This window comes from Bos indicus x Bos taurus, chromosome 5 (genome assembly GCF_003369695.1).
Source record: "Bos indicus x Bos taurus breed Angus x Brahman F1 hybrid chromosome 5, Bos_hybrid_MaternalHap_v2.0, whole genome shotgun sequence".
NCBI classification, from domain to species: domain Eukaryota; kingdom Metazoa; phylum Chordata; class Mammalia; order Artiodactyla; family Bovidae; genus Bos; species Bos indicus x Bos taurus.
The window spans coordinates 16,289,091-16,315,102 of NC_040080.1; the positions used below are offsets into that span (position 1 = coordinate 16,289,091).

The following is a 26,012-nucleotide window of genomic DNA, read 5'->3' on the forward strand; positions in this document are numbered from 1 at the left end:
ATCTCCACGCCCAGGTCCTTCTCTAAAAAATGACCCTATAGGGTTGTTACTATGAGTGTGAGTATATCCTTTAAGAGCGTAAATTCTGATTGAAATACCTGTGATTAAAGTAGGGCTGATAGTGTCAATTCAACAGTTAGAACAAGGGGAAAAAGCAGTAAATATTCAGGAAACTAACAGACACCACCTACCTGGTCACATGTGGTACATTCATTCCTGTCACACTACAGACTGAGACTCTCTGATGCCCACACAAGGTCCTGTGCCCTCAACCAACAGGCCTTATTTCACTGATTATCCACATCCACCAGGTAACTAGTATGGGTGCCCAGCAGTCCCAGAGACGATGGCCACATTGTTGGACGTGGGAGCTTTGTCACAGCCTTTTCAGTGCTTAAAGACCTTTAATTCTCAAAAAATCTTAAGAGGTGATCTGGCCCAATCCCTTCATTTAACAGCTGTAGCAGCATCACCGCCAACACTGGCTGATAGGAGAGAGTGGGGCTAAAGTCAAGGCTCCCCAAGCATGCACTCCTCCTCAGCACAACCATCCTGTTGTTCTTCAGTCCTGGTGATGGTGTCCACCACTGGAGACCTCTGATGTTAGGTGACACAGCTGAAGTTAGCACTGAGCCCTCAGATCCACAGGTCTTTCCAGGAGACTGTGCTTCCATTTTTTGGATATGGAGCTTCATGGTGTCCTGTTGAACGCATGACTGATACCCTGCTCTCACATACTTGGGCACTTAGTCCTCACCACAGGATTTGTCTGTAAGAACCCTCGTAAACCAAAGTTCCACTTCAGAAATTTCAAGGCTGTGTGGCCTTCTGTGGCTAGGGACACACACACACACACACACGGCCCCGTCGCAGAGCATTCACTCTTAACACACACACACTACTGTCAATCCTCCATCCTGGCCTTGAATGCCTCTCCAGATAGCTATTTCCCCCATGCTTATACTCACATCAGTAGCTCCACTGCCTCTGATCCTTTTACACGAATTTATTTCTATACAAGGTTCTAAAAACACCCCTTGGTTTTATACATAAGTTTTTCCTTTTTTTTGTCTTCATTTTAAATTGCTTTATAACAACTTGTTTCCTGATTTTTTTTTTTTCCCATTTTCTCTTTTCTCGGAAATCTGCCATGATTTAAAAAAAAAAAAAAAAAGACCAAAAAAAAAAAAAAATGTTGCTGGCCAGGAGACAGGGTGGAGAAAAACAAAAAGGGGACAAAAATAAACAAAACATCAAATATGAAAATTCTGAGATAATGCATTTATAAACACAGAAATGGTTACAACAAAGATGGCCGTGATGAGTGGATATATATATATTTATATATATATATTTATATATAAATCCGTGTCCGGCAACTGACCGTGGCACCTAGGGAGCTAAGTCCAGTCTTTGCATTTGCCCTGAACTCTCCCTTCTCTGCAGCAGTCCCTTGTGGGGTTTCTTAAGGAACCCACAGCTCCTTAGGCTGGGGATTGGGAGACAGAGCACAGGGCCTCGGCTGGCAGAGAAGAGGAGAGACTCCAAGGAAAACCATAACCCACACTTCTAAGCCACCTTGACCATTTTGGGGATCTCTGGCCCCTTGGGGACCACATCTCAGCCCTTGATCCCCCACCCCCAGACCTCTTTCCTGTATTAGGTAGAAGTGAAGTGAGGTCATGAGGGAAAGAAAATGGCTCCCAGGGAGAGGGGCACGGGAGGAACCTCTGTTCCTTCGCAGGCAAGAGTAGAACAGGAGGCTGGTTGCATTTAGGACTCCCTCCTCTCTGACATCCGGGAGGGCCAACCTCTAGTCCTCTTATCAGCCCGAGCTTGGAGGATCACGAGGGTGAGGAGAGAGTAAGTGCCCCGCTGGAATAGTCTCTATGAGGTCATAGCAAACCCCTCCCCTGAGCACCAACCCCCAATTTTAAAAGCTATGCTTAGGCAGGGAGGCTGCCGGATTACGCTACCAGCTCAGTACTCCTCTGCCCATCGGGAGGGCTGACGTTCCTTCTGAAGAGGAGCTGAGAATAAGGATGGTATCCTGGGAAGGAAGGCCGCGCCTGAAGCCCAAGGAGGTGGAGCTGTGGCCTGTCAAAGAAGAAGAGGACTTTTCCCACCGGGAGGAGCTGGAGAAAGGAGGGACCGGCTCTTCCTCCCCCTTTTCCCAGTGGCCGGCAGCACAGGTCTCTACGAGCTGGCCAGGTGCTCCACCTGGATGGTGCTGGTGGTGACGGTGAGGCAGATGTCCTTGTGATGCTCCGCCGTCTTATAGGGCGTCAGGTCAAAGGAACACTGGGGTGGAGGGTTCGGGTTGCTGTCCCCGCCACCCCCACCCTGGGGGGCTGCCCCAGGGGACTGGAAGTGTGGTGGCTGTGGCTGCTGTTGCTGTGGCTGCTGCGAAGCCTGAGAGGCCTGGGCTTGGGCCTGGGCCTGGGCTTGGGCCTGGGCCTGGGCTTGAGCTTGAGCTTGGGCTTGGGCCTGGGCCTGGGCCTGGGCCTGGGCCACCGCTGCTGCTGCCGCCGCCGCCTGCACCTGCTGCTGGAGATCAGGAGGGTTGTGTTTGCGCATGTGTTTCATCAGGTACGTTTCCTGGGGGGAGATGGAAAAGGAGTTGAGGGGAGGAAAGAAGGGGTGTTATTTTGCTTTAAATGGAACAACATGGATACAGAGGTATTCTGGAACCTCACAGGTTCTCCCCTGAAGCCACTTTCAGGGCTCACTACTGGGTGGACAAGAGAGGGGGACCTTTATAGAGTCACCGTGGGCATTCATCTGGCACAGGGAACGCTGTCATTTTCTCCAAGATCTCTTAATGGAACAACTTGAACACCTTTTTCTGGAATCTAATGTGTGTGTGTGTTAAGTCGCTTCAGTGTCTTGACTCTTTGCAACCCCATGGACTGTAGTAGCCCACTAGACTCCTCTGTCCATGGGATTCTCCAAACAATAATACTGTAGTGGGTTGTCATTTCCTCCTCAAGGGGAGCTTCCCGACAAAGGGACAGAACCCACGTGTCTTACATTTCCTGCGCTGGCAGGCAGGTTCTTTACCACTTGCGCCACCTGGGAAGCCCCGGAGTCTAATGAAGAGGTCTAACTAAAATCTCATCTCTCACAATTTCAAGGTGCTTTCTTTTGTCTTATGTCTAAGGAAAATGAAGAGTCACTGCTGAGCGGTGGACCTAAGCTTAAAGGACCAGGCATCCTCTACATTTCTCAGCTCTGCGTCTTTTCACTTCGGTTCTCTTTCCTGATCCTTCCAAGTTGGAGCAAGGGAGGGGGCGTGGTCACAGGTGCGGTGCAGCACCTTCAGGGGGGTGGGAGGAGTGCTCACCGACGTGTACGCCCGGCTACAGATGGTGCAGGTGTACACCTTGGCATGCTTCACTGTGTGCGTGGACAGGTGCACCTCCAGCGAGGTCGCGTCTGTGTACGCCCGGTGACAATTGTGGCACTTGAAGGGTTTATCTTTGTTGTGCTGCCGCCTGTGGGACTGAGAAAATGGGGAGAAATCAGGATAGATGTGCCAGACTCTGCCCTCCTGCCTCCTCAACCTTAATGGAAGGCCCTGAGTTTGGCCCCAGGACTCTTGACCTCTGCTTCTGTCCACAGACACTAGAAACCACTTCAGATGAAACCTCAGGAGGCACCAGCTAAAGGAAGCAGCACCCATAGGGCAGCAAGCACCAGGATCCCAAAAGTCAGACTGGCAGCTACGCCGGGGCCATTTATTCAGTGCGGAGATTGCTGGAGCACACCAAGACCTCTCAGGGGGCTGCATAGAGATAACATAATGTCTAATATGGAATAGAATAAATGCAGCACAAAGAGAGTCCCTCCATCTTTCAGTGAGCCAGATGTTACAGAAGGAAGCATAAAAGTAAAACAATGCCATTCTTCTAAATTTTCTTTTTGGTGGGCAATGGGGGAGGATTTAGAGATGTTTATGCTGATGTGCAACAGGGTTTGTTATTTTAATTTTTTTAATTTTTAAAATTTATTTATTAAAAAAAAATCTTTTACCTGAGCCACACAGCACGTGGGATCTTAGTTCCCTGACCAGGGATCAAACCCACACCCCCTGCATTGGCAATGCAGTCTTAACCACTGGACTGCCAGGGAAATCCCTGTTTGTTACTTTTATAAACAAATTACCAAACAGTTTTTCAGTTTGATAATCTCTGTAATTAGATATGATTACCCACGTCAACAAAAGCTCTTTGGGTTCCTCGATGACTGTTAAGAGTGTAAAGGGTCCTGAAAAAGTTTGGGAACCACTGGCTGGTGACACGGCACCTCAATCCCCAAGACTCGGGCCAAGTCTCAGGCCTTGTGTGGAGGGTGGAGCAGTTACCTGCAGGTTGGAGAGCTGTGTGAAGGCTTTCTCGCAGCCTGGGTGTGCACATTTGTACGGCCTGTCCCCAGTGTGGATTCTGCATGGGATGAGAGGAGAAAGGGAGAGGACGTCAGCGAGGCCGCTCAGGGACCAGCGCCTCAGCAGGCCTACTTGGGGAACACGGCGCGGGTCTCCAGGAAGCGCCAGCTCAGGCCACGGGCCCAACTTCTGCTTGCTGCCCATGCCACACGGCTCAAGCTGGGCTCCTTTGCGGGGCTGGGGGCGGGGAAGGCTGGGGGCCTAGCAGCCAAGGGACAGTCAGGCCACAACCTGGCAGCTGAGGCAGCTCCCACAGCAATCATCCCTCGTGAATGTTCAGAAACGTAAGATAAACAAAACAGTGAGAAGAAACACAAGACACTTCTCCCATGGTCCCCAACACACAGCCAGAAACCATCACTTCAACCTTAGCACCACTCCCAGAGAAAATTCTGGTGTCAAAGAGCACAGAGTTACGCGAACCGTCAAGGGCAACGTGACACAGGAAGCTCCTGGGGTTCTGCCTAGTTCTGCCCTCACAGTAGGAAATGCCCAGGTTAGTACAAATCTGATCGCTTCAAACACCACAGGGCCCTATGCTGAGGTGAGCCAAGGACTTGAGGGTCTCTAGATCCCTGCTCCTTGGCAGGGACTTCAGAAGCATCTCTGTGACCAGCTGCTTTTTGAGACCATGGGTGTAAAAATCCTGAAAACCTCGCAGGATGCGTCTCCTTGTGAGGAAAGCCTGATTCCTCCTCTTCGAGAAGCCAGCTGTGGGACCACGTTAAGGGGAACTGCCACCTCCAGAAACAGCCGGGAGAGGAGGCCTATGGCCAGCAAGACCCTGGACTCCAGCTCAACTTGATCCCATCGAAGGTCATCAGGTCTTCAAACGCAGGCTCACCTCCTCCGGGCTACTCGAGGATCACGGGACAAACTGCACATCATGGGGTGGAAGCCTTTTCGTTTCATTGTGCACATTTGGCATGTGTTCTGTTCTGTACTCCTGGCCTCCCTGGAAGCCTTGCGTGGTGCTGTCGGTGTCGCCAGGCTGGTAGCTGGCTGAAGTCTCATTCTACCTCCTGTTCATAGTTGGTGCCCAAGGGCTAGAGGGACAGTCTTCTCCAACCAAATGTCCTCGAGGAGAAAATCTTGGCAGACATGTGCACGTTCCAGGTTGTCTCCAGGCAGGAGGATGAGAGAAGGACTTGTCAGCTATGCTCCCAGCGGGTTTCCTCCTCCCTCAGATCAGGGAATGGCCCAGTCATTGCGTCTCCTCGGCACTGCTTCTGACCCACAAAGGCAGATCTCTGAATGTCCACCGGTGTCTCCAGTCTTGCGTGGTCTTCCTCCCCGGTGCCAGCTCTCTCCTCCAGCCGGGTCTCTCCCCCGCCCCCCGCATGCGGGTTGTTGTGTGTGTCCGGGGCGGGGGTGGGGAGGGCATGCCAGCGGGGCGGGGGCAGTAGCCCGCCACTCTCCCTTACCGTGTGTGCTGCTGGAGGTGGGAGAGCTGGCGGAAGGCCTTCTGGCAGTAGGAACAGTTGTAGGGCTTGGCCCCCGAGTGGATACGGAGGTGCTGGGCCAGGTAGGAGGTGTTGGCGAAGGTCTTGGAGCAGTGCGGGCACTTGTGGGGCTTGATGATCTCCGTGTGCACCTTGGAGTGGATCCTGCCGGAGAGGAGAGGAGGGAGGGGGAGGAGGGAGCGGCTCGACACCACGGGCTCAGCTCTCCGCTGGGTGCAAGGATGCTGCTTGACGGACGAGAGCACCCCGCCTCCCTCCCCCCGGAGAGGCTGGTGAAGAGGACACCCGCGTCTACGCTGCTGCTGATCTTAAATCGGTGGCTAGAATGGCAGTGAGATGATGAAGAGCGGCACCCCTGGCTCCAGTAACCTTAAAGAATTCCGGCGCGTCAGCCCTCCGCTTTGGGCCAAGGTCACACACTCACCACGGAAACCCTGCTTCCACACAGTAATCTGAACAAAGACCACCACCGCCTGCTGCCCATGGACCTGAGGCTGAACGCGCACCTTCGCTCTGACCTGAAGTATATAGTAAGAGCAGGGCCTGCTCTGCAGAAGATTTCCAAACACAGACACAGAGAGAAACCGCACAGATGGGTCCAGTCTCTGGGGCCAGAGAGCACAAGTCTCCCGGCCCCACCCCGCCTGAGCTGCAGGGACATGTCATTAGTTTTCACAAACAGCAATAGGAGAGTTGAGGCTCCCAGGGGCAAGGTGGAAAGGGACACAGGATAAAAGGTGGAGAGAGGAGGAGGAGGTGCTGGCCACATGGCCTCAGGGTCCACGCTTGGCAGGGGAGTTGGGGGGGTGGGGGGGTACCGAGAGCAGCCTTACCGGGTGTGCTGCTGGAGATGAGAGAGCTGGCGGAAGGATTTCTCACAGAAGTTACAACTGTAGGGCTTGGCCCCTGAGTGGATACGGATGTGCTGGGCCAGGTAGGAGCTGTTGGCAAAGGTCTTGGAGCAGTGTGGGCACTTGTGGGGCTTGGTCTCGGTGTGGGACTTGGAGTGGATCTGCATCTCCGACTTCGAGTAGAAGGTCAGGGAGCACATCCGGCACCTGGGCCAAGGGAGGGCAGCGGTTAGGACTCTGTCCACCAAGCGGGAGTGGCTGAGCCCGCCCCTCCGCTGCCAGGGACGCCAACCCCTCTGATCTCTCCTGTGCCAGTCACTCCACAGGCCCTCCAGATGAGGGGCTCTATTTTATCTATCCTGACAGCCTACACTTCCAACACAGCCCGGCACAATGTGAGTATTTAATTCAAGTGTTTGCTTAATGCCTGGACTCCCCAGTGTGTACATAAACAAGAATTCAACCAAGTGAGACAGGAAAACCTTATGACTAGCCCTGGGCTGACGTGAATTCGCCTCACGCCCATCTTCCTTCTGCCTGTAACTTGATTTCAGATTTTTAAGCGCCCCTTCCTCCAGGGTCCCGTGGCGAAAGGACATCCCTCGAGGAACCCTCCAGCTCCTCAGAGGACAGTGAGGACAAACCGACCAGGTTCCCCAGAAGGACTTTTCTCCTGTCTCCTCAGATTTTCTCCTACTTCCTGTTTGACAGTGAATCTAGATTCCTCCATGGGGTGGAGAAACAGCATGATTACTTGGAGGGGGTCTTCCCCAACCCTGCATCTGGCCTCCACCCTGTATCCAACGTTTCACCCACTACCCCACCCCCAGCCCCTCGCCAGTCACATGAGAACTACTTCTGCAATGAGCCAAGGAAATTGCTGGAGTGGGTTGTACCCCCCAAACGTTCAGGAGAAGAAGACTGGCAAAACACTGAGCTTCCCGCTGAACCTTTGCTTGGCACCAACGCCAGCACCTCAGGTTGACAGCAGGAGCATCTTCGTGAACTTGCACTCTTCACCTGAGCTGGCAATCCTTCTCCTACTGACACGGCCCAACAATATCAAATAAGGAGGCCTGTGGGCAAGATAAGTCACAGCTATCTAGACTTTACTGGGGAAAAGCTATGTAGTCTCTACGTGAGTTGGAACCCTATCACTCCTGACCAACTCAGCAGCACGTGACGTGGGCTGCCAGCAAGGGCCGCAGCCTGGGAGCCAGGGCAATCTGGACCCTCTGCTCTGGGTCCTCCTTCTCGAAGAGGAGCTCGGGGATGGTGAAGGGGGGTTCTGCTTTTTTTCCGATCCCAGGAAAATTTTCAGAGAATAATTCAGATGGGGACTAAAAAGAACTCTTGAGCTCCTCAGAGAGGATGAGACTCTAATGAGTTGGGGATACAGTTGCTGTATTAACGCTTCCACTAAAATGCCCATTGGTAAGGCTATTTCTATTCTAGAGTTGCCTGAAAACTCTGAAGGAAATCCAATTACCAGCTGACCAACCCCTTGCTGTTGTCTGGTATATCCACCCATTGTGTGTGTGTGTGTGTGTGTGTGTGTATCTTTGTGTGTATGGGCGGGTTGCTGTTTATAGTCAGTAGGGTCCAACGGAAGTCTGGACACCTGGGCTCTATGCAGGGTTTAATTACAATCCTGCTTGTCAATCTAGACCTCGATTTTCTGGTCTGTAAAATGGAGAGAGAAATATCTGCCCCTCAAAGACCCAGAATGGTCAACAGTAAGCCAAGTGTTCCCCAGTAACAGAACTGCATTAACGTTAGCAGCACCAGTGCTGGACGAGCTCACACTACTCTGTATTTCACTAAGACCGAGGTTAAAAACTAGACACGTTGTCACTTGGAGGAGAAACTGAACTAAAGTTACGAGATTAATTTCCTTCCACCACTAAGATTTCTCAGGCAGGTGGAAAGACACACCCACTCATGTTAAGTCCAATGAAACCTCGTTAGTTTGTGTGTGAATGCTGAACACATAACTGTACCCTTCATCTGGAATTAATTATAAAAAACAGAAACAAGCCTCTTCATCGAAGTTTTCAACTACAGAAGCTCTGCCAAACTTAAATTCATCGAAAATGGACTGGCAACAAAATGTGCCGTCTCCAGAGGGGTAAGTATCATACAGATGATTGTGATAATAACTCAGTACTAAATGGGAGTTAATAGATGTCATTTGCTGTTGTGCCTGAATTAGGCCCTTTAAAAAAAAAAAACACAACACGTATTATTCATTGATTTGGCTGCACTGGGTCTTAACTGAGGCATGTGGGATCTAGTTCTCTAAACAGGGATCGAACCCGGGCCCCCTGCATTGGGAACAGAGTCTTAACCACTGGACCACCAGGGAAGTTCCTTGAATTAGGCCCTTTAAACACACGGTTTCCACTCCTCACAACAATCTGGCAAGCACTGTCCTGTTTTACAGACAGGAACACAAATGCTCAGAAAGGTGAAGCCATTTGCCATTGGACAACCCATGATTCATTCTCACCTGACCTAAGACTCCTCACTCTAGAAGGGATCGAGGCAGAGCTAGACCACTGCAGCATCTGCCAGAAACATTTAAACACTAAAACTACAGGGAGGCTTAAGTGACCATTAATGTACTTCCATCTCCAAAATCCTCTGAAGCCAAGTAAGTACAAATCTAATGCCAGGTATGTGTGTGAGGGGTTGGGGTTGCGGGGGGGGGAGGGAGAAACCCGACTAGGAGAGCTGTGGCAGTGGGCAGGATAGGAAGGCCAGTGTCCATGTCACCGGGCACACAGCTCCAGAGGCCTCTGTGCACACCTGATGCCACAAGGGTGCCCCTGTGGAGGCATGCAAGGCCACAGCCTTGGTTACAAGAACAGCTTTGAATTAGCGACTCTTTTTTCCCCTAAGATGATCAAAAACATCTGGATACTCAGATTTTCCTCAGAACATTTCCACAGGAGATGAGGGCCAGGATGAATCTTCCCATTTTACAGATGGGAATAGAGAGCAAGAAATAAGTTGACTTGCCCAGAGAAAAAGAACCCAATTCCCTCAACGCCCAGTTAAATGCTATGGACCACAGGAGTGGTTGTGGTTGACCCACACATGGATTTGCAAACGCGATTCTTCACGATTAAAAAGATTCCTCTGGAACCTCCGAGTTCTGAGTTTCTGAAACAATTCCATTTACCTATAACACAGTTGTGGTGTTGGTTTAGTTTCTCAGTCGTGTCTGACCCTTTGTGACTCCATGGACTAGAGTCCGCCAGCCTACTCTGTCCATGGAATTTCCGAGGCAAGAATACTGGAGTGAGTTGCCATTCCCTTCTCCAGGGGATATTCTCAACCTAAGGATTTAGTCCCCCTTAAATTCAGAGTTCCCTTTAGCCACCTGGAGGTGGGGCTGGTCAAGAATTCCAAAAACACTGTGAGTATGGGAAGTCTTGTCAATTGTAAGCTCACATTTCTTTGCACATGCAGTGTGAGAAGTCCAGAAATGGCTCTCATGTGGGTCCAGAAAGCACATGAGAAACCACAGCAGAATCAGAGGACCCCGATCCCTGTGAAGGGCCCCCCAGTGTCAGGGAGTCCTCCCATCACTTCTTCAAGGAATGAACTCATTGAGCTGTGGCTCAATGTCACAATGACCTCACTTTAAGCAAATACATAAAAACCCAGATTTGTACAAAATAAAAGGGATTTTCATTTTATGAAATATATAAAACGATGCCTTTAAATGAATCAAGCTTGTCAAGTACCTTTATGATATGACATGATGTAAACATTTTTCAGGAACACTTTTACTGTATAAAGTAGGGTACACCTGCAATAATAAAGCTGCAGTGAGCTTTCAGGTTATGAGCTGGAATTCTGCAGTGCTCAATACTTTCTGCAGAGCACAGCAACACTCCCCTCATTCTGATTTACAAAGAAGACTTTTAAACGCTCTGAACTCTCCATGATAGAAATGTACAACACATAAAAAATAAATAAATGCTACGTGATGACCATTTCTTATCTGTTTTGAAGTTCCCAACATTTCAAATCTTATCTGATAAATACTCCCAACAACTGGGAGGCATAAACAGAATTCTCCCCATTTTACAGATGAGGAAACTGAGGCCCAGAGAGGGGAAAAGGACTTGCCCAGGGTCACACAGCAAGTTCGTGGTGGAGCCAGGAACTGAATCCATGAGCCCAAGGCTCTGTCCATTTCCTGTGCCGCAGTTCCCTTCGCTCCTAAAATGGGAACAACATTGCCCATCTCGGTACGCTAAGGACAGACCCAGTCTCCCAGCCATGCATGTCTGCCCATCTGCGTCAAAGCTTCGACAATGGTTATTCCACTCTGTACATTGGGGCTAAACTCCCCGAACCCTCTAGGGCCCTTGATGGTTCTCAAGGGGAATAAAAGATTTCCAATTTTCAAAGGGTAGGGAGTTCAGATAATGTAACCATTTTCATATAGTATAACATGCAAATATGCTTAGAATGCTTTTTGTCAATGGGCAACTTAAAGGAAGTAGGAGATGAAAAGAACTTCCATAATGAGAAGGTGAGCAAACAGCCATTTAACAAGCGAATATTCCACAGGGGGGAGGGGAGGGAATCCTATTTGCTCCATCTTTTAATACAGACCCCTCCCATCATCCCGTCATCCCAACCATGCAGGGTCAGGCAGGCTCAATGCTCAAACAGGGCCCACAAACTGGTGGATGGAACACAGGTTAAGGTTAGCTGTTTAACCAGAAAAGTTTCTTGGAAAAAAAGGAATGGAAAATGTAGAAAGCAAAAAGGAGATGGAGACAAGAGTCTTGAACCTAGTCTAAAGCCTCGTAACAAAACAAATTCCATTATGTCACCCCCAATAAGTCAATGCTGACAACCCCCAAAAATGAAGGGGCAAAATGGGTCTGCCTCCTGGGAAAGAGGCCCCAGAGAAGGGCCAGCAGCCTCATCTTCCTCCCCCTCAACTGAACACCTGACATGCACATGGATCTGAGGTGGAAGCTGCCAGAGCGCTGAGCCCAACAGGGCAGGGAAGCTGAGAGAGCGGCACCCACTCCAGCCCCCCGCCACCCTTACCTGTAGGTCTTGCCGTCTTTCTGATGGTCATCGTCGTCCTCAGGGGAGAGGACATAAGGGTCGTTCATCTCTGGCAGCCCTGACTCCAGCATCCGCTTCTTCTTTCGGCCCCGGGGGGGCTTAGCGGCCACCACAGTGCCGCCACCGCCACCACCGCCGCCGCCGCCTTCCTCGGTGAGGGTTGATGCTACCTTCTTAGAGAGGTCAGGGACCACCTGCAGGGCTTGTGAGCCAGGGGGAAGAGCTGAGACAATCATGGGAGCCGAGATGGGGAAGGTCTGAGCTGACGTGGCTGTGGTCACGAGGGAGCCTGAGGGGGACGTGATAACCAGGCCAGGACCTAGGATTGCGAGAAAAAGGAGATGGTGTCATGTTGTCTGGTCCTCACCCTGGTCCTACTTCATTTTCCCCAGATCATTGTCTACGTAGCCCCTCACCACCGTCCCCCCACCCGGAGTATACAGGAAACCCCAAGCCCTGTAGAAAAACAATGGTCTCCTAACCCCTGTCCCCACCCCGCCCGGTAACAGTGAGATTTACCCCTTGATTGACTCCCTTCTCTTCTCCACCTCTGAGAACAGGAGACTCCTTGATTCAGAGAAGGAAAGAATGTCACCTCCTCAAAGGCAGGGACCGCATCTTCTACTTCTTTGTATCCCCCACAATGCCTAGCGCATTGCTAGGCACACAGTAGGCACTTAATAAAGATTTGATTGAGGAATCAAAACACGTATCCCACTCCCCATGTCCCCGGCGCCCTCCAGCCTGGGGTACTGATCGCGGAAGATCAACACCTCAGATTGGAGAAGAGTGGAGGTGCTCACCAGCGGTCATCAGTCCTGTTGACGGCACGGGGACCACCGTGATGTTCTGGGTGACCGATGCCTGGCTGTGTGGGGTCAGCTGGTCTGACTTGGACTCTGTGTCCATGCTGATGCCCGAGGGCAGGGACACCGAGGCAGGCACTGTCAGCAAGGTGGGGTAGTGGGGCGGAGCCAGCCCACAGCCCTTCTCTGGCAGCAGCTGATCCTTCATCTTGTTGATAAACATTGTGTTCTCAATCTGAAAGGAAAGGAAGGAGACAGCGGCCTGTGAGGGAGGGTCCAGCCTGCATGCTCCCTTGGCACCCTGCTCCGTGGAGACCAAAAGACGGGGGTTAATAGCTGCGCTTCCAGAAATTAGCTGAGTGGAAACGCTATATAATCCTGGGGAGACAGCATAGGATTTATCTTGCTTCAGCATCCACAGTCACAGAACTCGCTACTCAGAGCTGACAAAAGTACACAAGGGAGCCAACCACCACCTACCTGTCCTGAGACCGTGGGGATTGAAGGCCAGAAGTACGGGTTAGAATTGAAGTGAGATTCTTCCATTCTACCTGAAGATGGAAAGAGACACCACGTCACAGGCAGGAATAACTTGAACCAGCTCAGCAGTGGGGAGAGGAGCAGAGGAGCTCCTGGTCTCTTCCCACAGGGCTGGGAACAAGCCCTCAGACCTGGCACACGGGTCCCTGCGCTCAGGGCCCTTGGCACTACATCCGCATCCAACCGGGGCTCCCAGGATCAGATGCTGGGGAGAGAGCTCGTTTACCCACACAGTGCTTCCTGTAGCCCAAAGAAACAGAACTGGTATTGCTTTCTTTAGTGACAAGAAGAGAAACTGAAGTCATGGGCTTCCCTGGTGGCTCAGTGGTAAAGAACCTGCCTGACAAGGCAGGCAACACGGGTTTGATTTCCGGTCTGGGGAAGAACCCTCATGCTACGGGGCAACTAAGCCTGAGCGCCACAGCTACTGAGCCTGTGCTCTAGAGCCTGGGAACCACGACTACTGAGCCCATGTGCCCCAGAGCCTGTGCTCCACAGCAAGAGAAGCCACCTCAATGAGAAGCCCAAGCACCACAACCAGAGAGTAGTCTCCGCTCATCGCAACTAGAGAAAAGTCCCTGTAGCAACAAAGGCCCAGCACAGAGAAAAATAAATAAAATAGTATACTAGAAATTAAGAAGAGAGAGAAACTGAAGTCTTTCCATGAGAGAGGAAGGCAGGGGCCCATGTACACACAAAGCAGATCACTGATCGGGTTGAAAAGAACTGGGGCATCTATCCTTGTTCCTCTCCCTTCATCCCTCAAATCCATCTCCTTGAAATAAAAAAAATTCCAAGGGTTCCAATCCACATGTCTATAGGTCATATAGTTTGAAAAGGTTCTTGGTCAGAACACAAAATGCCCAAGAAAATTAAAGAATGAAACTGATGAGAATCAGAATCACAGTATTTTGGGGCTCCATATGATATCTGGGAGCCACGCCCCCACAGATCTCCTCAAGGTGTAAGAACAAACTCAGTGCTGCACTGGGTACCACACACCCTGGACTGAGCAGCGAGAACATGCGGGAACCAGTTTGTTCTTTAAACATATATTTGTCTACACTGGGTCTTAGTTGTGGCTCGAGGGACCTTTGTTGCAGCATGAAGAATCTTTAGTGGTGGCATGCGGGATCTAGTTCCCTGACCGGGGATCAACCACGGGACGGTGGAGTCTTAGCCACTAAGCCACCAGGCAAGTCCCTGGAGTACGCAGTTTTAAAAGGGGTGTTAGCTCTCACAGTAGCAGCAGGACCCCAGATCGCCACCTAAAAGGATTGAGAACAGGGACTTTGGTGGGCCAGAACACACACACACATTACCAGACCTCTCTGGAATTCTCAAACACTGTGCCTCTACAAGCTCAAGTTCTCTGTGTGCAGATGACACGTAAGCTTAAAACCCTGGGAGTGAGGAATAAGAAAAAAGAAAAGGAATCCCTCAGGATCACACTGGAAGTCACCGACGGGTCTGAAACCCAGGCAAGAGATCCCACCACTCACTTTCTTTCTTGTTACTGTTTTTATTTTTTAAATGTATTGTTTTAATTGAGATGCAGCTGACCCACCGCTTGCTTTCACACTATGATCACTGTTCCTGGCAAGGCTTAATTTCAGGCTGCTGGTCCACAGTAGCGTCCCAAAAGCCTGGACCAAGGGGACATCCAGGCCAGCAGAAGCAGGTGAAGGGAAAAGAAGAGAGTGCTACGAAGGGACGTGAGGAAAAGCGGAAACAAACATGAACACCTGCTCTGGGTCAAGAGCAATCAAGCTCCAGGAGGGGCAAAAGACTTGCAGGAGGTACTGACTTACAGCCACGGTCCCGCCAAGGACACACTGGAGGTGGACATCAGGGATACCAATAGCTGGAAGGGAGACTGGGCACAGAAACCTGGTCCCAAGAGCTGTTTGACTAGGCAAACCAGGAAAGTTCTCCAACAAAGGAGGTGGAGCCAAAGGATCTCACTCAGACGTAACCCTGTTCCTCAGCCTCTGAGAAGTCTCAGCACACTTACTGCTCTATCGAACAACACTCTCAATTTTCTTAAAACCTGTGAATGGAAACAGAACTGAATTTCAGCCTATTCGTTCCCCAGAAAAGAGAGGACAGGAATGTACCAAATCTGCGGCAACCACAGCTTCACATGAGAGGCTCAACCTGAAATGCCCCGAGGGTCAAGCACAGACAAACCCTGCTTCCTGAGGTATAAATACAGTAAAACCGGACACTCTCCACCCAGGTGCTACCCACTTGCCCACCCGTGCTGGTTTATGGAGGGAGGGCCCTCTGCAGGCATTGGAAATTGAGAAACAATGAGATCCCAGCATCAGGGGATCCAATCTGGCCCAGCTTTGGGGAGAGGCAGGGGCCACATCTTGAACTTGTTTCCCAACTCTATAACACAGGGCCCATCTCCTAGTAAGCAATTTTGTACTTAACGAATCCAGTGACAGCAGCCAGATCTTGAAAGTCATGCCCAGGGCTTCAACTTGAACCTAAGCCCCCATCCGTCTTTCTGGCTGAGAGAGAGGCTGGTGAAATAGACAAGGGTGGTGACTATGCTGGAAATGAAGTAGAGAATTAGGCTGGCAAGTAAAGGAAAGGTGGGTCTGGGACTTTCCTGGTGGTCCAGTGGTTAAAAATCTGCCTTGCACGCAGGGAATATGGGTTCGATTCCTGGTCGGGGAACTAAGATACCACGTCTCGGAGCAACTAAGCTCGCACCACAAGTACTGAGCCCACACGCCACAACTAGAGAGTCTGCAATGCAACAGAAGATTCCACATGGCGCAAGGAAGATCCCCAGTGCCTCGACTATGACGGTGCACCCAAACAAATAATAAATACGTAAAATTTAAAAAGAATGTTTTTAAATAAAGGAAAGGAGGGTCTAATTATAATTTCCCCCTAAAGAATCAAGGAAGTCAACTCATATGGATGTGAAAATGTAAGAGGGAGGAACTGAGAGCCTGAAAACAGGTTTTCCTCCGACAGGATTCCTGCGCACGAGGCCCCCTGTACCTCCAAACTACATTCATTCATAGTGTCCACTGGGGGCTCTGGAGAAGCGGTTTCTGGGTCAACCGTGGCCTGTCAGTTCTTACACAGGGGTGCCAAGTGATCTGGTGGACGGTATCACCACCGCCATTAGCATTGATTAAGTGCCAACTGTGTTCAAGAAACTGTTCAGAACACTTTACAACCATCACACCATTTAATCCTACAACAATTTAATGATGCAGGATCCCGCAATCCCTGTTTTTTTTTTTTTTCTTAAAAATTTTTATTGAAATAGTTATTTTTAATGTGATGTTACCCGTTTTTCAAATGAAGAAACTGGAGGTAAATAGTAAACAGCAGAGCAGGAATCTGAACCCAGGACCAAAGAGCAAGCTGGGAAAGGGTCCTAGGTGAGACCAGCTCTAGTACGTGCTCTCTCACACTGCAGGTGATTCACAACTCAAAATTTAGACCATTTCCAGGGATGGACTATACATTGTGCAGGTAGTTCCCAATAAATGCTTTTAAAAATGGAAGTTTTCAGGGAATTCCCTGGCAGTCCTGTGGTTAGGACGCTGCACTTTACTGCCATGGGCCTGTGTTTAATTTCTGGTTGGGGAACTAAAATCCCAGAAGGCCCGGCTCAGCCAAAAACAAACCCCAAAATGAAGTTTTCAATGACGCAAAATGCAGTGAAAGACGATATTCACCTGGCCACCAAGATAAGGGATTTTAGAATGATGGAGTCTGAGTTAAAAGACCAGACAAATGGAATACAGGTCTCTCCAACCCCTTACCTCATACTCTGTTCTCTCACTCTGCTCTAGTCCTTAAAAGAACAAAGCTGCAGATCAGAACCATGGCTGTTCCCAAGACAGCATGATAAACGTTGACTGTGCGCTTCTGATAAACATATTGGCCCAAAAAGGGGGTACACGGGGAGCCCTGCTCACCCAACTAGAAGCAATACTTGCCGGCAGGGTGACACCTGAGAAGGGTCGACACTGTCCTGATGAGGCCGACTTACATCTCTGTATCCTTGACCTGAGATCAGACAGAGGCCAAGAAGGAAAACTGCTGCCAGAAGACATGTCAACGGCGCCCCCTGGGGTTGTGTCACAGGGTGCCCCAGCCAGTGCCAGGTCACTCAAATACCTGCCAACTGTTGTTTGACCCCTTCTCCTTTCAACTGTCTATGGTGCATGAAAGAATTTCCACCAAACCATCCTGACATCCAAGCAGGCGCATGTCAACAGTCTTAAAACCCAAAGAAGATAATGATATTACAGAGAAACTTTACCTCCATACAGAGTGCCAGGTTTTTTTGGTTGTTGTTGCTTCTTTTGCTTATTTTTTGTTTTCTATTTTGGCTGTGCTAGGAAGCTGGTGAGATCTCAGTTCCCAGACCAGGAATAGAACCTGGGACATGGAACTGACAATGCCGAATCCTAACCACTAGACCACCAGGCAATTCCCCATAGAGCAGCACTAATTTTGATGATTATGCCAAAATATTAAAAACAAAAGCAAACAGAATAGGTGACCCTAGAGTGGGAAGGAAGGGGAAGACTTCTATCACAGCCCCAAAGTGCAGGAAAGAAGGAAAACACAATACATGGAAAGATGTTGGCAGACTGAAAATTTGCCAACTTTACTTTAATTTAAACTTTACTACTGCACCATGCCTCCACTGTTCATCAGTGAGAAGTTGGAGAGCACGTTTTTTTTCAAGAGGTTCAGGAAACTACATATCCCTCTTCCAATCTCAAAAGAAATCTTGGAAGACCGAGGAAGTGAAAACAACATTCTCTCACCCAACCAACCTTTAGGAAATCATGAAATGTACCAACCAAATTTAGTAGCAAGAGGATGGACCGAGGAATCAAGGCTTCCAGAATCTGCATCTGGCCCTGCACATCAGTGGATGACTCTGAATAATTTACTACTCAACTAGGTTTCTACTTGGGTAGAGGATGGAAGAGTATAACCCCAGTAAAACAAATTCATAAGACATATGGAGACGAGATGGAGACAACACAAAAAAGAATAAAATGCTCAAAGTATTCCTAAAAAGAAGAGAGTTGAGAAATACATCCACGTAATGAGGACTAGTAATGACAATTAGCAGAAGTTACATAAAAGTTCCATAATTACAAAGGAACTATCCCAAAGTCTCAGAACTATAGCCTCCAGCTTACTAATGACCAACTAGAAGCACTAACAAGAGAGATGCAAAGAATAACTAAGTTGAATTCAACTACAGAAAGAACCTGACCCATGGATCTCAGACACTCATTAACTGTTCCAAGATGCACAACTGCAGAAAGGTTGCAATATTAGTTAAGAACTTGAAGTGAAGAAGCACCGGGATCATTTTTCGTCAGTTATGAGACAAATCTTTTTCTCAAGTTATAAGGGCCTTCGAGAAGGGCCATCCCAACAGGATTTGGGACCCTCCTACCATGAACTCTTCCAACTACAAAATAATTCAGAACAGGTTTATCCCAACTCTACTGGGAAAGACCAGCACACCAGGCCCAGAAAGACCGACAGAACCTCAAAGCCGGCAACCTTCTACCCTAGGCACCACTGGATCACTGCACCTACGCCCTGCAGGAAGGACACCATAGTGGTTCTCCTTGCCTTGCCTATTCCACCAGTAACTGACAGGCCTGGACAACATGAGGCAAGAAAGAAAAAAAAGGCTGGAGATGAGAGAATACGCACCTAATATTTAATCATCAATTTGGCTCAGAAACCTACAGGGGAATACATTTTATAAACCAGCCTGGAACTGGTTCTCAGAAAACACCTCTAGAATTATAAGCTCTTTGGGGTTGATATATTGTCATTTTCCAACCACCTGAAACCCAATTACTATCAAGCCTCCTATTCTGAATTCTTTCAGACCTACTTCTGGAATCCATTCCATACAGTTTTATCCATTTTTATTTCAAACTACCCACAAATCAGTTCTTTTCCCCCCAAAACTTCACCCTGCTATATATCAAATTCAAATAACCCCTTGTCACAGACTGAAATCACCCACCAGATCCCCTCCAAACACTCATGCAATGTTAAGGACACAAACTCCACTCCAAACTCAGTTCTGCTTGTTCCAAATACATGAAGGCGATTCCCTAAGCTATGCCACAAAGGCTACACTGGCAACTAGGGCCCATGTGTCCCCAAAGCAGAATAAATCTCTCCTTTAGAAACAGTGCAACGCTTAGTGCAACTGCTTAGTGATTTCACTTGAGCATTTCCCAACTCATTCGTGATGAGGACTGGTGGGAATGGAAGGTGATGGTTACAGTGGCAACTTTCTGCACAGAACTTCCTGGGTATCCTCAAGAGATAACAGGAAGAGGCTGATTTTTCTCCCACAGCAAACCCCAGGATTACAATTGCTATTACTTGAAAATTTCTGTCACGTTGTCCAAAAAAGGCCTATTTGATGATGACCCCCCTTCTCCCCCCAAACCAGAAAAGCCATTAACCCCAAATTGTCTTACCCTCTCTCTCTCTTCCTCCTGTCGTCTTATTCCTTGTCCTTTCCAGGGCTCCTGAACTTTCTGTAAACAAATTGTCGGGGTTACAGGGGCCGGTGAGGATGCAGCCACCAAGGAACTGTGGAGAAGCTCAGGAATTCTTTGACTGTCAGCACTCAAGACTGGAGGGCAGGCAGATCCCCCACCCCACCCCAACCTACAGATCCAGAGATGCAAGGATACAGTAACAGGAGTGCAGAGCCACCCTCTATGTGGATACAAGGAAAACAAACCCAATTCCCAGCAACTGAGAAGAACTCTACCACCACTGTGTGGGTTCCACCCCTGGGCTCAGACACTGGTTCTTCTAAGTTCCCGGGGGGCGCCCAGGTGACCAAGGGTCAGAGAACAGAAGAGTTGGAAGAAGAAAAGGGTCCCTGCCTCTCGAGGGTTGACTCAGAAGGCAAAGCTGAGGACTGGGGGGATGCACAAGGCCTTGTGTCAGGCACAGTGCCAGCTCAGGCTCAGGCACTTCCTCTGGCCTCCCCCCACTCTGTGAGGACTTCGCCCCTGCCTACCCAAGGCCCTGCGCCAAGAAGTACCTCCCTCAGCCTGCACAGTGGTCTAGCTACAGGAGTCCCCGGCTGTGCCCTAAACACCTTCTCTGCCTTGGGACAGCCCCTGGGCGCCTTCTCCTGAGGTCGCCCACCACCCGTTCCTCAAAGACCCTTCTTTGGGACGCCCCTCCTTCCCCTCCAGGGAGCTGAACTCTGCCACCCACCAGACAGACACCCGCCCCCTAAACCCCCCCATTCCTCCCCATCGCCCGCTCCTCCACAACCACTTCCGGTTCCGGGACGGACACACGTACAGTCCCATCGTGGACCCCCCCTTCCCCGCCCCCCCCAAGGAAAAGGGGAGGGGGAAGGAGCAGAGAGCTCGGCGCGCGCCGGCTGCAGCGACGGCGAGACTCACCAGGCGGCGGCGGCGGCTGCGGCGGCGCCAGAGCCGAGCCAGAGCGCGGGAGGGGCGGTGTTTGCTGGGAAGGAGGGAGCCGAGTGCGGTGGGAGGACCCGGAGGGGGCGAGGGGAGGGGAGGGCGTCAGGCGAGCGCGCGGGCACGCACTTTAGGCGCGAGACAGACCCACACACTCACACGCAAGGATCGCGCGCGAGACACCCGCAGGGCGGGGGCGCGAGGCAGTGGGTGGCCCCCTCCCTCCCTCCCCTAACACTCACCCGGAAGTGGTGCTGCAGCTCGTGCTCCCGAGAACCCCGATTCCTCCACGCCCCCTCCCTCCCCTCCCTCCCCCCACTGACTCAGAGTTGAGCCGCGGCGGAGAGAAGGCGGGAGCGCCGGAAACGAAAAGGGGGGAGGGAGGGAAATAGCAATGTGGGGGGGCGGCAATAGGGAAAGGGGGGGAAATGCAAAGGTCGAGTCACTTCCGGGAGCGGCTAGAGCACATCCGGCGCGGCCCAGGCTCCAGCACACCCCGGGAGGAAGTTACGACAGGTAGGGGCGGAAGTAGCTTCTGCCCGCCGGACGGGATAGACCTTTCAGGGATGTGACGCCACCGCGGAAGTGAAGGCAGGTTCTGCCAAGGAAGGGGGCCGAACCTTCAGAACAGCGGTCTCGGCTTCCGGAAGGGACTTCTGGGGAAGTGGGAGGGTGGGAACGCGACAGGTTCATGAATTATGCATCAAGGTAGGAGGGGCGGTATGGATTCTTTAAAGACCGGTCCTGGTTCCCTAACCTCAGGGGGCGATAGGCTGACTTAGGGAGTTACCGTTCTTTTTTCTTATACTCTCTCAAGGATGTCTCAATGGTTTGAATATCCAGGAAAGAAAAAGAACGTGTGAGTAGTTTTCTGAGATCCCTCAGGGCCAAAGAGTAATAACTTCTCCCAACCGTCAGAATCCGATCCCTGCCTGACCACACCCCTTACTCCTTTTGCTTTGGTCTCTAAGTTCCTGTGGCACATCTCCTATCTCCTACTTACTTTTAAATACAACAGTATTTACTTTTAAATACAACTTGTATTTACTTTTAAATACAACAGTCACCTCTCACTGATACTTTATTGTCTGTTTGTCCTTCCACCGGAATATCGTCCCCACGAGAGCAAGCACTCTGAATTGTTCACTGCTGTGTCCTCGGAGCCTGGCACTTTATAAGCGGTTGGTGAATGTTTGTTGCATCAGTGAACAATTCATGTGAACGCTCTCAGGAAGCCTTCCTTGGTTGTTCCAACCTGTAAGGGTCCCACGTTCACCAAATTTGAACAGCATTTAGTCCCTGCTTTTTAAAATTATATATATATATATATATAGGAGAAGGGCACTGGCAACCCATTCCAGTATTCTTGCCTGGAGAATCTCATGGACAGAAGAGCTTGGGAGGCTACAGTCCATGGGGTCACAAAGAGTCGGACACGACTGAAGCGACTTAGTACGCACACATATATTTGTATGTATATGTGTGTATGTGTTAATCGCTCAGTAGTGTCTGACTCTTTGCGACCCCGTGGATTGTAGCCCGCCAGGCTCCTCTGTCCATGGGATTTTCCAGGCAAGAATAACTGGAGTGGGTTGCCATTTCCTTCTTCAGGGGATCTTCCCAACCCGGAGATCGAACCCCGTCACTGGCATTACAGGCGGATTCCCTACCAGCTGACCCGCCTCCCTGGTGGCTCAGAGATGTGGGCTGTGAAGAGGTTAATCCAAGCAGGGAACCCCATTAGCAATCCTCTTATTGTCCTTCAGCTTAGCCATTTCATTCATTCATGAACAAAATTTATTGGCTTTTATTGTGATTTATGGGGCTTCCCTGGTGGCTTAGCTGGTAAAGAATCTGCCTGCAATGCGGGTCACCGGGGTTGGGTTCTATCCCTTGGTCGGGAAGATCCCCTGGAGAAGGGAACTGGTACCCACTTGGGTGTTCTGGCCTGGAGAATTCCAGGACTATATATTCCTTGGGTTTGCAAAGAGTCGGAAAGGACTGATTGATTTTCACTTTCAATTTCTTTCATGTAACTTTTCAGCAAAATTGTCAGCAGCTCAGGAGAAATTGTCTCATACATGGTACCCTCCCACTACTTTGCTGAGCACACAGTAGATGCTAAATAAATAGATGTTATTTGAATAAATGAATGCTGCCACCAGGCTGCCCCAGATCTGAGCTGAATCCCTCTGGGCTCAGCTCTATTTTGAGTGAAACAGAATCAAAGTGCCTCCTATTAGCAGTAATAGTTCCTTGCCTAGAGATCAAAATAACCTATATAGGAATAACTATAATGCCAAATTTTACAGATAATGAAACTAAGACTGTAAAGACTTGTGATTTTTCCCAAGGTCACAGCAAGGAAGCAGCAAAAGACACATAAAAATAAAAATTTCAATTAAACATTTAAAGAGAAGATACGTATTTTTGGCTTGTAACTGTATCTTTTTAAAAGTGTCTGCTCTCTTAGAGGGAGACTCACAGACTTGGAAAATGGAACTCATAGTTGTCAGGGGAAGGGACAGTTAGGGACTTTAGGAAGGTCATGTACTCACTGCTATATTTAAAATGGATAACCAACAAAAACTTACTGTATAGCTCATGGAACTCTGCTTAATGTTATGTGCCAGCCTGGATGGGAGGGGGGCTTGAGGGAGAATGGATCCATGTACATGGACGGCTGAGTCCCTTCGCTGTTCACCTGAAACTATCACAACGTTGTTAATCAGCCATACCCCGATACAAAATGTTGTTGGTGTCAAAAAAAATTTTAATTTTTCTTTAGAGTGCTCTCTTTATCACATTTTGGGACTCTGTAATCAGCCTGTGTTAACCCAGGAGCAACAGTTGGCAGAATAAGGGTCTGAAAGGTGCAGATATGAACAGACCTAGTTGCTCTATGGGTTAGAGATGGATCATTTGAGAAACCTTGACTTTGAGGGCTGAGATAGAGAAGCGGGAGCAGAATGGCAATAGTCACTGTAACAAGTCCTGGTTCTCCTGTTCTTTGCCTGTTTACAGTAACTGGTACCCCTTTGGGCCTTGGTGTCTCCAACTGTCAGCCCTGCTTCTCCTGCCCTTGGTATAAGAAGCAAGTTTTAAGTGCTTTGAACTCCTTAGAGAAAAGCTTTAGAGAGAGAAATGGGCGTAGGGGGAGGAGGGCTGTTAATTTTAGCCTGGGGTTTCCCAGCTGGCACACTGTTTCCATCTTGAATCACTTCCACACCCTGAGCTCTGCCTGGGAGATCCCTCCTCCTGGGGGCTTCCCCACTCCTTGGTTTGGTCTGAGCCACAATGGTAAGCATTCCAGAAAAATGCTTAAGAGAAGTCTGGCTTAGTCATTTAATGAACAGTTCAGGAGGCAAAGGAAGCATAGAGATGAGAGATGCTGGTCCCGGTAGGTACTGATGTGTGGACTCCAAGAACCAAAGGGGTAGTATGGCCACTCTTTGTATTCTTGGTCTGTGACTGAGCAGTGACTCTGCCATTTGCAGCCCTCCAGGACCTTCCCAGGCCCCATAGTTTCAGTTTCAACTCTACAAGAGAGAAAGTTAGGATTCTTCTCCAGGGCCTCTTCCTGGTTAGCTTGATAATGGGATGTAGTTTGGGATCATTCCTGAAGACAGGAATCCCTGGTGGCTCAGATGGTAAAGAATCTGCCTGCAGTGCAGGAGACCCATGTTCCATCCCTGGGTCAGGAGGATCCTCAGGTTGGGAAGATCCCCTGGAGAAGGGAATGGAAATCCACTCCAATATTCTTGCCTGGAGAATTCCATGGACAGAGGAGCCTGGCGGGCTACCGTCCATGGGGTTGCAAAGAGTCAGACACGACTGAGCCACAAACATTCCTTAAGACAACTCAGAAGATCGAGACATCTTTCTCCTCTGTCCTTCCCCCACCATCTGATATTCCCTAAGGAAGGAGGGCATTTAGGGAGAAAGAACAGGTTAAGGATTTCCTGTGTCTTGCTGGTGTGTTTTAATTTATTTAAATTTAGAGAAACAGCAGTCTAATCAGGCGGTAATTAATTCACTCTTCATTAGGGGCCTTTATTCATGCCTTCTGCATATGGATGAGCCTCGGGGTCACACTGTCCCTCTGAAGAGGAAGGTGGTAAGAGACAAGTGCTGTCCAGGCACTTCAGCTCTTCCCCTTTTGGTGCCTCCTCTTCTGCCAACCCTGACCTAATAGGGACTAGATTCCTTAGGGGAAGGAAGAGAAAGGTCCTCTCTCGTCCTTCTCCTCCCCCTCCACATTCCTTGGATCCCTCCCTCGCTGCCCCAACCCATCCCAGCAGCACCTCTTCCTGCACTTCAGGTCCCATCCAGCCCTGTCCCATCCACCAGCTGTAGGCTGGAGTCTCTTCAGGTCCCACTGGATTGACTAAGCTCCCTCAGCAGTGTGTTTGCTTCGCGCTTCTGCTTTCAGTTGGTTCATCACTCCTTGGCCTGGCTCTGCTGCCTCTTTTTCTTAGGGAGTCTGACACCCTGAGTGCACATACTGCTCTGATCCTGAGAAATACACTCCCTCCTCCCCGCGCTCACCGTTGTGTGCTGCGTAGACTCAGCCACACCTCACTGGTGTTACACAGTAAAGCTCGCCAACCCCTAAAACACGCACCTGTGGCCACACAGACACTCCTGATTCGAGCTGCAAAAGTAAATACGCAAAGGCCAGCAGAGACCAGGGCAGCCCCCACTTACCTGTGATTGTCTCCTCTCCTTCCTGGAGCTCCCCCATTTCCAGGGAGCAAGTGGGGCACAGATGGGGGTGGGGGGAGAAATGGGACCTGGATGGTTACCATGGCAACAAAGCCTAGCAATAACTGAGAGGCTGCTGTGTGGGCTTTTGCAGGGCTGTTACAAGAGCCAAACCTAGAATTGGGGGCTCAGAGGTGACTGATCCCAGCTGGGCAGCCTGTATTCCCTCCTTCAAATACATCCCTCGATGCCACCCCCACACCCCAGCAGTGCCTCTTCAAGAGGGCAGAACAGGAAAAGCTAATGAGAGTGAACCACAGGGCTTCTGGGGGACAGCTGTGGGTGGGGGCAGGTTAGGGAGCAAGGCTGAAAATAAAGCAAGCAGGGCAGCCAGCCTCTCTCCTGCTGCTCCCTCTAGTCTTGTTTCCATTGCTCCATTTTTTCTTCTCCTTTTGCCCTTCACCCTCCATCTGCCTTATCAGCTCTCCTCTTCCTTTTCTGGCTGGCGCCATCGCCTGAGCTGCTACAGAAGTGTCCCTTTGCTTCGGCCTCCTTTCTCATGGTCTCTCTTGACCTTCGCTGGTAATTAACAAGCCACTCTTCCAGTTTGCTCCGGC

The 26,012-nt window shown here is 50.0% G+C and overlaps 1 protein-coding gene across 11 annotated transcripts; it reads right to left on the reverse strand.

Annotated features, from left to right (window-relative positions):
• Positions 1-991: 991 nt before the first annotated feature.
• On the reverse strand, positions 992-21,294 carry ZNF384 (zinc finger protein 384). 11 transcript variants are annotated; one of them, XM_027541143.1, is made up of 13 exons: positions 20,934-21,294; positions 20,671-20,734; positions 19,720-19,779; positions 13,145-13,215; positions 12,662-12,899; positions 12,378-12,425; positions 11,838-12,177; positions 10,899-10,991; positions 6,741-6,965; positions 5,869-6,051; positions 4,364-4,442; positions 3,344-3,502; positions 992-2,598 (listed from the first exon to the last, which is right to left on the reverse strand). In XM_027541143.1, the coding sequence occupies exons 4-13, from the start codon at positions 13,208-13,210 to the stop codon at positions 2,197-2,199; spliced, it is 1,833 nt and encodes a 610-aa protein (XP_027396944.1). In that variant the 5' UTR covers positions 13,211-13,215; positions 19,720-19,779; positions 20,671-20,734; positions 20,934-21,294; the 3' UTR covers positions 992-2,196. The 11 variants fall into 11 exon arrangements, with proteins under 11 accessions (XP_027396944.1, XP_027396943.1, XP_027396942.1 ...); XM_027541142.1 differs by lacking the exon at positions 20,671-20,734; XM_027541141.1 differs by lacking the exons at positions 20,671-20,734; positions 20,934-21,294 and adding an exon at positions 19,939-20,488 and having other exon boundaries at positions 19,720-19,834.
• Positions 21,295-26,012: the final 4,718 nt, after the last annotated feature.